Raw genomic sequence first — 10,768 nt, 5'->3', positions numbered from 1 at the left:
CTGTAATTGACCTTAGGAATTAGTTGTATGGCATGACAGTCATGAGTCATCAGGTGACAACTCAGTTTTACCTTTTTTTTGGAGCAGTTATTAAGCAAATGCCACAGTTGTTAAGCAATCCCACTGTCTACTTTGGGACTTTTTTTGCTGGAAACCAGAAGTAAATGCCGATTTCTGACAAAACTCTCATAAATCACGGTTACATGACCACAGGGCACTGCGTATAGCCGCAAATGTGGCTGAGCACACAAAACACAGTCATGTGATTGCGAGGGAAGAGCTGATGTTGGAACTTTGAAACCTGGTTGCAAGTCCCTTTTTATGGGTGCATCGTAAGTTCAAATGGCCACTAAGTCAAGGATTATCTGTAGTTCTGCATTCATTTTTAAAGTTTAAATGTAGTTTTCACAAAAAGCTGTTAAAAAAATAGGAAGAAGTGATGTAAACCAAATATGTAAAGTGTTATCAAATGGTTGGCCAGTTTTATTAATGGGTTCATAAATGCTATAGCTAATGTAGAAATAAAGCATTCAAATGTTTTGAGAGATATTGGTATAAATGATGTGAATTCAAATGTAAAAGTTATATGACAGGAATATGTCAGTGATGTAATAAAAAGTGTTAATGCTTCTTGAAATAATTACAATATTGTATCAGAACTGTAAAATCTAGGAGGAGGAAACATGAAAGTGATGGGAAAATGCAGACAACAATGACAATGAGCAACTGAATTTTGGACTGGAATAATTTAGCATGAAAGTACTCGGTTTAATAATCAGAAAGTACAGTCGTTAGCATTCTCTATCATTATAACATTTTTACCCAGCCAGCTGTGACTGGAATCATTTAGGACCTTTTAACACAGTACAAGCAAAAACCTTAATAAATGCCTCTTCACTTCGGATATCAGGATTTCAAACAGGTTCATATATTTCTAACAGAAGCAGGAAATATTTAGGCCATGTGGTATTATGTCAGTGCTGAAACTTTTCCAAGATGTCTTCAATGAAAGCACTTTATTATCACAACATAAGATTTCCTGGCTGCAGCCTGTAAGTGGGAGGAAGAGGGGAAGTAGCTTGTATCCAATTTATCTTCGCATTCATTTCCTTATTTTGCTTTCTGTATTTAACAGATACATCTAGGTATGTGTCTGTGTGATGCTAGAGTCTTCCACTACAAGCTTTTCTTTGGAGGAGGAAATGTACAGCACCAGTTTTGCAAATAGCATAGCTGTAGTGTAACAATATGGTACCTCTATTAAATTTCGCTAACCACCAGTGTATGAATTTTCAAAAACTATCAAATGTCAATCACATGAAAGCTTTGATTCACAGGTTTCACTTGCATGTCACTTTCTTCTTGTCCAGAATTAAAATCGCCTCTCTTTAATGTAATGAAACATAGTGTGTTTATTACACAACTGTAAGGCTTTCCCTCTCCTTCATGGATCACTGCCTTGTCGTGGCAAAGGGGCTTGTGTAACTCAATGAAGCTATGAGCTATGCCGTGCAGGACCACCCAAGACGGACAGGTCATAGCAGAGAGTTCTGACAAAATGTGATCCACTGGAGAAGAAAATGGCAACCCACTCCAGTATCTTTGCCATGAAAACCCCATGGACAGTACCAAAGAGGAACATTGTCCATGGGGTCGCGATGGGTGGGAGACAATTTCGCAACTAACAACAACAAGGCTTTCCCATGGATTCATGAATATGTTCCATAGATAACTAAGGCCCAGAGTCTAATTTTCTATTTCCCAAAGTCTATGCCATGCCATCCATATGATGCTGAATTTCTAGCAAAAAGGAAGTCAGAATCCATAGAAATTAGGGATCTCAGCTCAGAGGCTCTAAAACAATTAGTAATGTTTATGTACCGGAGTGCTTAAGAATGTTCTAAAAGCACTTCACAAACATGATCTAATTCAAATGGAGCAATCAGTTTCCTGTTACATACTTAAAACACCTATACAAATACAGGCAACTACTTGTGGAAGCTTCTAATCTCTCACAACCGAAAAGGAAATTTGTTTAAGCCTTGCTGCAACCCAAGCATATATCAACTCTAGTTTACCAAGTGAGAAGAACTCTCTGCAATTTATCAATATTATTCTCCTACTGCAAGTTATGTATATGCTTGAGGCTGACAGTGGCTTCCTTACATCAGTTTCCTCAGTCATTCCACGCAGTCCTAACTCTCAATGAATTTTACATGATTTATGTCTGAAAAAAATCTGTTTAGCATTGAGCTGGAGAGGTAGATAATTTCTCACTGTTCCAGAATCACAGAATGGGACGTAAGTCTATTAATAAAAGACTGGCAAAAACAACCTTTCTATCTGAGAAGAAGAAAAGTTACAGCTTAGCAAGGAATTTTTTTAGGTCTAGGGAAATGCTGTTCTATTTCTCAAGTTATGAGCGATGGAGTCTTTAATATAATATGGTACTGTTCTCCATACTTTTAAGGCATCAGAAATCAAAAAAGCTGCCTCAAGTCTTTTACACTGTGGTATAAATGAGACACTTTTCTTTGTTTTCTCTACCTTTTGAGCCCTGTTAAATGTTTCTAAAAGGAAATGAAGATTTTGTATATAACAACAGCTATTATTTTCTTTGGCGATGTAGTTCCATGTTTCATGGCATTGAAGTCTACAGCATTTATGTATTAACTCTGGTCGGATCTCTTCTGAGTATTTAAGAATTTGGAAATAGTTTTCGGTTTCAGCTTTAAAAACCTAGCTAAAACTAGTTCACTTTGGGTCAGCTTTGCATATTTTTTTTCACCAGCAGTCCCTGCAAATGGCTAGGTAGACACTATACCGGACAAACAAAAATAGTATGGAAAACCAATATAGGTTTTAAAAGATGATTAAAATACCAAATTAGATTTGCATTTCAAATGGTATGCATGTCATTCTACTGCAAGACAGATGTGTACGTTGGTAAAGGTTTCCCCGTCCAGCTGTGTCCCACTCTAGTGGGTGGTGCTCATCTCCATTTCCTAGCCAGGTGAATCAGCATTGTCCAAAGACACTTCCATGGTCATGTGGCCAGCATGACTACATACCAAGGCGCATGGAACATTACCTCCTCACGAAAGTGGTAACTATTTATCTACTTGCATTTGCATACTTTCAAACTGCTAGGTTGGCAGGACCTGGGGCAAGTAATGGGAGCTCACTCCATTGAGTGGTACTTGGGTCTTCAACCCCCTGGCTGTCAGCTTTCCAGCCGACAAGCTCAGCATCTTTAACCGCCTGAGCCATCACGCCCCCTCAATCTGTACCTATGCCGGACCAAACAAGAATCTGCAAACCACAGCTTGGATAACAGGACTTCTGGGGATTGTACGTTTTAAAATTATTGAAGATTCTTGTTTTGGGTAACCCGTCTTGAGTGGTTTAGGGAGTTGTTTTGGTAGAACCAGCACCTTGAATCTGGCTTTGGTGTCCACCAGCAGTACAAATCTTTTAGACAGATAATGTGTGTGCATATGATGAGTCAGCACTGTTGAATTCTGGACAAGTTGCAGTTTCCAGACTAACTCCAAAGACAGCCCCACATAGCATCTGCTACAATTCCCCATCACTAGTTATCAACGCAATTCTGTTCTTTGGGAGTGGATGCAGCTAATATAGCCCCAAGTCACAGAGGTTACTGAGTAAGCGCAGACCTGTTCCTTTAAGGAGTACAATCCTAATCAGAGCAGGCAATTTAATTCAGAGGCCATTCACCCACTTGGCATGCATCTTAAATCGGGGCTTGGCTTCAACTGACTCTCATCTTGTCCATCTCTGCAATTAAGCATCAGTTTAGACTTCCCCAATGCTCTCCTGATTTCAACATCCAAAAAATATGACTTGGTTGTCATCAACGTTATCGGTGACACTTTCCTCCATCCCTTAAAACAGGGGTCCCCAACTCCCGGACCACTACTAGGCCGTGGCCTGTTTGGAACCTGGCCGTGCAAGCAGCTGGCCTGCTCGTGTGCGTACACAGCTCTACTTGTGTGAGTGGCAGGCTGGTGCGCACGTGTGCTCAACTTGAACAAGTGGCGGGCCGGTTCTCCTCTCCCACCCGCCAGGCCGTAAATGTTGGGGACCACTGCCTTAAAAGTCGTTAAAAACTTTGTAAAAGAGCAATGGATGAACCTCAAGGCAATCCCTAAATCCCTGGTTTATAATTTCTCCATACTAAGCTACTGCATAAAAGCGCTCCCAATTTCTAGCCATTTCATGAGGATGCTGACTTAGTGGTATCAAAAGCCACATTCCAGCAAGCATAACAAGAGTTGCCTAAGAGCAGTGGAGGCCAATTCTGTTCCAGACCTCAATCCAGAAAATGGATCATCTAGGTCAGGGGTCCCCAACCCCCGGTCCGTGACTGGTACCGGGCTGTGGCATGCCAGCAACCAGTCTGCACAAACAAGCAAAGCCCTATCTGCGAGATGCAGGCAGCACACAAAACCATGCACCCTCTGGTCTGTGGAAAAATCTCTCTCCACGGAACCAGTCCCTGGTGCCCAAAAGGTTGGGGACCTCTGATCTAGGTCACTAAACTTCTCTAAGGTAGTTTGCTTCACACACCTTTGCCAATAGGAGTACAGTAATTTGTACAATCTTCCAGTCCAAAGAGTTTACTTCTTGCCTTGGCTTCTTCTGCTAGTGTAGCCAGCTAAATATGTAAACCAGGAATTAAGCTTGTTACCCAAGCTGGTTATTTCCAAAAGCAGGTTTGTAGGCCAATGATACTTTAAAGGATGTAATAAGCCAGGATTGCCATTTTAGATGTGTGAAAGAATCCATCCCGGATTTAAATAGCAGAAGAAAGAAAATGAGAACAAATAGATTGCATACACTATCTATACAAAAGGATTTTAGAAACTCAGAAAATATTTTGTTAAAATGAGCAATCATTAATAAAACACTGGAAAACATTTATTTCAACAAGTGTAGTATGTGCATTTGAGTTTGTGTGTTTCTGAGAGAGAAAATTATAGAGAGTGACATAAAGCATTTAAAAGCATGTCACACATTAAATTAAATAATTCGCTGGATAAAATGATTTGCAATTTTAATGGTTTTAATTTAATCATATGTCCAGTTCAGGCATTCAGAGAACAGAAATTCAGAGAGCTTTCTTACCTTATTAAACTGAGCATTTTGCCAATAGTGGTACAAACATTTTGCAGCTGTTCAAGGCGGTAACAATTCCAACTTACGTCTCATTTTAATGAGTATTTGGAAATTTATAGCTGTTAACACCAAATATTTCCATTTGACTGAGGAACTGCGAATAAAAATTGAGCTCATTTGGTTTGTGACACTTGATACCCAGTGAGTGATTTTAACGAGGCATGAAGTGATCAGGAAAAAAAGTATTCTGCACATTGTTTCATTTAAAAACTGAGTAAAGTATAATTTCTTTATTCCTTTTACAGAAGTGGTATTTAAAATGTACACACATTACACTGGCTCATAAATAAAGTTTTTCAAAAAACTAAAAATTACCATAGTTGGTACAGCTAAGAATTGTCTTCATATATTACAAAGCAGTAGGAAAAATGATGAGGCTTGGTAAAAAGTGTATGAAAGTAGCATTTTCCTCATTCATAATTAATATGAAAAACTTCAAAGAATTTCTGCACAGTATGGCAATGCCAAGCGCTACATATTTTATTCTAAACAAATGATGTTTCATCAGGAACTCCACCAAATCTGAGGTCCAACATTATTTTATTTGTCTAAGGTGAAATGTCCTATTATGTACAAAAAGAGTTACTTTTCAGTTTGTCACAATCTGTTAAAAACAATGATCTATTGCCTGTAAGTAGGAAAGTTCTCATCATGGTTTTTCAAGGTCAGCCGTAAATATGAGTAATAAAGAAATGCGATGAAGAGACAGTATTTGTAGGATTAAATTTGGAAAAGTCCTTCTTTTATAAACATAATGCATACAATATGTAGCATCTCTTTGAAAAAAGTCCTAAGACAATATACCCTAACACACAAATACTCTTCTTCCTACTGTCTAAGAAACATAATTGGATGGTCTCACAATGAACATTAACTTCCTTTCAAATTCGTATGGATTAAATGACAGCATCTATGTACAAAAGCAGAAGCTTTCTTAGAGAAAATTAACCTTACATTATCTGTACACCTGAGCCTGTACTTATATAAGAAAAGTGTGAACACGACAGCAATGTCTAATAAAATTAACAGAAAAGATTTTTGCATAGCAGGGTGAGGTTAAACCCAAGGGAAGCTTATCCATAATCAGATAAATTCCAGATCATTGAAGGGCAAAAATTCTGAATTAGTGCAAAATCTAGTTAAAATAGGTATAATAGTCAGAAACCAACTGCTGCTGAAGAAGAATTTTATTATAATTGATTAAAAACAAATAGAATCACACTTTGGGGGGGCCACTTTGTCCCTCCTTTCCCTTTCCCACATTTCCCTTCTGTACTCTGAGGATCTTACACATTAAGAACAAACCTCACAAACATGTTAGTGAACATTCAAACGACACCTATATGTGGAGAGAACAATGATCTCCATTTATTTGTTTCATATACATCCATGTTTTGAATTTTTTTTTTAATACAAAAAGAAAAAAAAAGTTAGAATCTGACAAATGTTTACAAACAAGATACCTTCAAATAGATTTTACTCAGATCAGTCCGTTGCAGAGTAAATGATATTCTACTGTTATATTCAAGGCAACAAAGTCTGTAGTCCATGACCACTTCGCCCAACTTTAATGCAAGCTTAATTGGTTTCCTCTACCGTGAACGATAAACTCAATATTGATTCCCAGTTGGTTTGTGCACATGTGTACATAGCAGCTCCTTTCATAGAAAGAAAAGACATCTAGAGGTCATCTTGTACTTTTACCTACAGGAATCATGGTAAGATACAGAATGGGTAACATACAACCAGGGCTGGATTTATAAGGGGGGGGGGGAGATAATCAGCTGACATATGAGGGCAGCAATAAAAAAGCGTCCTTTTGCAACAATAAATAAATACAGTCTAAAGTTCTCTGTGTGGAATTTATAAACCAGCTTCTTCACTGAAGAACAGATGTGGCATTTCCATGGAGTTAGAACTTGACCCCATTTTACGGTTATCCTGTTTTCTGTTGCTTGTTTTCTTTCCTGTCCTTCAGCAAAATATTTCCCTGTTTTTGCCACAATAGCACAATTCGATCTTGACAAGAAAACGACGCTGCTGATTTTCATTCTTTCGTCCTTTGGACAAAATTAGCCAAGAATATAAATCTGATGTTACTGATAAAAACACAGTTTACATCAAGACTTGTCAGGACACCCTGACTAAAAACCTCTGGCTCCCCAATTTAAAAAAACTCAGGCAACCAGATACTTGCGGTTTGTGGTACAATAACACATAGAACTTTAAGAAGCTGTCGACTGCAGTTTGTTGTTATGAGACCTGTAGGATGCAGAAATGGGAACAAGTAAGCAAAACCTTCATCTGAGCAGCCACCCAAACCCCCCACTACTTGGTGGGGGGAATGCACGCAATTTGCTGCTCCCTTTTCCAACTTTTCTAAACCAACAACAGTTACAAAGCAAGATTTTTTTCCACCTTCACAGAGGCAGATCTAAACACACACGATATGCAGCTCTAACATCTGAAAACATCCCGTAATGCTCCGAGGGATGCACAGATAAAGAGCAGGCACGCAAGTAACTTTGTTTGGGGAAGAGGGTAATGTTTGTTGTTGGTGGAAGAGCATTTATAGCAATCAATCGTTCTTTTTCAGAAAAGTTTGCTTTAAAGAAATAATTGGTAACACCTTGGCTTTATTGCTATTATTGGACTTCGTTTTGATACACTATTCAAATGACAGACCACCTTCTATTATGGCTGTTATTAAGTGACTGCTTAATACAGTAACTTTTTTTTTTTTTAGAAAAGGTAAGCTATGACAGGTTATAGTCATTCCATTCTGAGTCTCCTCAGAAGTTCAACTACAGTTATCAGTTATCTGTAAACGAAGAATGCAGGGGCCATAATGTAGGGGAAGTTGCAGCCAAACAATGTAATGTTGATAGAAAGCAAAGATGAGAAAGGAATAAATGATAATCTACTGTCAGCTCAACTGCAACCTTCTCCTCGTATGATTCCTTCTCTTTGGTTCTCACTGGAATCGTTTATTTCCACAGAGGAAACGTAAGAAGCATGGTCAGATGTTAGAGCAACACTTGGGGGGGGGGGGGAGGGAGTGGGGTGCTGCTTTGCTAGCAGATGTTCCCAATCTTTAAACAAAACAACTCTGCCTCCAATCCCATATAACCACTGTGCGGGAGAAGAGACATGTAAATGTCATTGAAACAGATCTTCCTTCGCTAGGAATGTGTCTCAAATGGATCTGGGCATTTTAAGGCCTGTAGGCCCCATCTGGTCCTTTGGCTGTCCCTATATGGCCCGTGTGAGGTCAATTGGAAATTAGAAATCAAATGTAAATAAGTATACGCGGGCACGCAATACAACCACATTGCTTTTTTTTTTTTTTTTTTTTGAAGTTGACTAATTCCCCCCGCCCTAATTTCTGTATGTATGTGCGGGGCCTACGCACCTTCACAGCCCTATTGGTTCAGCCCTCCACAACAGTCCCTATTTCTCATGTGACCCCTTGGGAGAATTAATTGCCCACCCCTGGTCTACAATTTGATCACTCAGAAGAACCGAAGGACAGGATTAAGTCCAAACCAAATATTTGAACTCCATTGATTATAGTGAGAAATATTTAAACAGATACTTAGGTTTATCATCAATAGAATAGAACAGAATCTGGAAGGGGCCTTGGAGGTCTTCCAGTCCAGCCCCCTGCTCAAGCAAGAGAACCTATACCATCTCAGACAAGTGACTGTCCATTCTCTTCTTAAAAATCTCCAGTGATGGAGTGCCCACGATTTCTGAAGGCAAGCTGTTCCACTGGTTAATTGTCCTCACTGTTAGGAAGTTTCTCCTTAATTCCAGGTTGCTTCTCTCTTTGGTCAGTTTCCAACCATTGTTTCTTGTCCTGCCCTCTGGTGGTTTGGAGAATAGTCTGACCCCCTCTTCTTGGTGGCAGCCCCTCAAATACTGAAATATTGCTATCATGTCGCCTCTGTTTCTTCTTTTCTTTAGAGTAGCCAAACCCAAGTCCAACATGAATAGATTTTTTTTAAAAGAAGTATACCAATCGTTAAATGTAGTTCTGCCTCATTTCTAATTTAGACTGCAATTCTTTTACTGGGGCATGAGTATGATTGAATCAACAAGCTTAGGGCAGCATTCCTCAGATCTGCTAGAAATCTTTGGGGACTAAGGCATTAAACAGATTTAGATGCTGACTATTTCAAAACTCAGGTTCATTCCATATGCTTTATTTTCTTTATTATATTTTACGCAGTTTATTGTTTAAACAAAAAGATCTTGATTATTTCACAAAATTGTATTTTAATTGGACTAAAAAGTAGTCATTTGCCTCACTCTAGTATGTGGAGAGAATTAGACATACTGCAAAAAATAGAAAAGCAAAGTGCTAGTGGCAAAGTGTATTTCACACCGATAAAAAAGTGCATTGTAGGGAAAAGCCACTTACCTGCTTGCTTTGAATCCTTTTAGTTTCTGTACAAAGAATGACTCAAGAACCTCTGCACACTGATAAAAAGGAGAGTCGCTTGGATTGTAGTAACGACAATTGTCAAATATTTTGGTCATGTCGGCCACAAATTCCGTCACCTTTTTATAGTAACGCTTCAGTATTCTTTCCTCCATGGTGGAAAGATCTTCAAAATAAACAAAGGTTATTCAGAAACAAAGCTCAATCACTGGCAGCATTAACAGTCCAAAGCCGCAGAAATATGTCAGAAAAGGAACGTACATTTGACTAGAACGCCAGTCACGTGCGCAGAATTCATGTATTTGGGGCATTATGTGAAACCACTGAGCAGGTAGCAAGAAGAGCTCCTCGTTGAAGATGATCAGATCAAAGGAAAGACAGGTTACTGGGCGCATTATCCCTAGTTACAAAGATGCACTTTTGAAAAATTCTGTTTGAAGAGGGCCCTCTGAAAGTTATACAGAGGCATCTCCCCTGGAGACCGGTTGGCTTTTATACCCTGAACTCTCTGGTTCGGAGTTTCCTTTTTAAAAAAAAATTACCCCAAGTAATTAGTGCATATAAATACGCTTAATTTCTCTTGAGCGCTCATTATTTCAATTCAGAACCTTGTCTGAACCTTTCAGTGAGTTGCAGCACAAAGAATGCAGTGTGATCAAGGATCCCAGTTGGTAACTACCGGTCACAATAATAGGCGAGCTGTACAGGAAGCGTCAGGAAGTTACAGTTCCTTGACTCCGAAACATTTTGTGCGCTTCTCATTAAAGAACTGGAAAATAGAACAGTATCTAAAAATGTAAGGCGTCAGTAGCCTTAACCCACCCTTTTGCTCACAAATGTATTTAAACTCAAAATGTTATAGCACTGCTAAAAGTAAGGGCAAGCAGACTTGATAATTTAGTTAGAAAACCCTCATAATGGCTTACGCAGGAATATAACACACTGATTAAAACACCAATTTTCAAGAAAAGTCTTCAGAAACAAATAGGTCTTCAACAGGAGAGAAGGACATAATTAAGAAGATAAATGCCCTCACCAAATCAGATGTGTTCTGATCCCCAGTGTCATGGCAATAAATATAGAAGACATCTGGCTTTTCATCAACCATGTCAAAAGTCAAGGAAT

The 10,768-nt window shown here is 38.8% G+C and overlaps 1 protein-coding gene across 1 annotated transcript in view; it reads right to left on the bottom strand.

The window, feature by feature from the left end:
* Positions 1–5,427: 5,427 nt before the first annotated feature.
* The window catches only part of BPTF (bromodomain PHD finger transcription factor), an 82,299-nt gene continuing 76,958 nt past the window's right edge, over positions 5,428–10,768 (bottom strand). Inside the window, exons 30-31 of the mRNA XM_029283533.1 lie at positions 9,623–9,809; positions 5,428–7,461 (exon numbers count right to left, since the gene is read on the bottom strand). Coding sequence (XP_029139366.1) covers positions 7,425–7,461; positions 9,623–9,809 — 224 coding nt within the window. The 3' untranslated portion in view covers positions 5,428–7,424. The remainder of the gene's footprint in view (positions 7,462–9,622; positions 9,810–10,768) is intronic.

Source organism: Protobothrops mucrosquamatus, unplaced genomic scaffold, assembly GCF_001527695.2.
Source record: "Protobothrops mucrosquamatus isolate PMUCROS unplaced genomic scaffold, P.Mucros_1.0 scaffold124, whole genome shotgun sequence".
Lineage (NCBI taxonomy): Eukaryota > Metazoa > Chordata > Lepidosauria > Squamata > Viperidae > Protobothrops > Protobothrops mucrosquamatus.
Note: the sequence above shows the minus strand (reverse complement) of the source record. Positions and strands in the feature narration are given on the sequence as shown.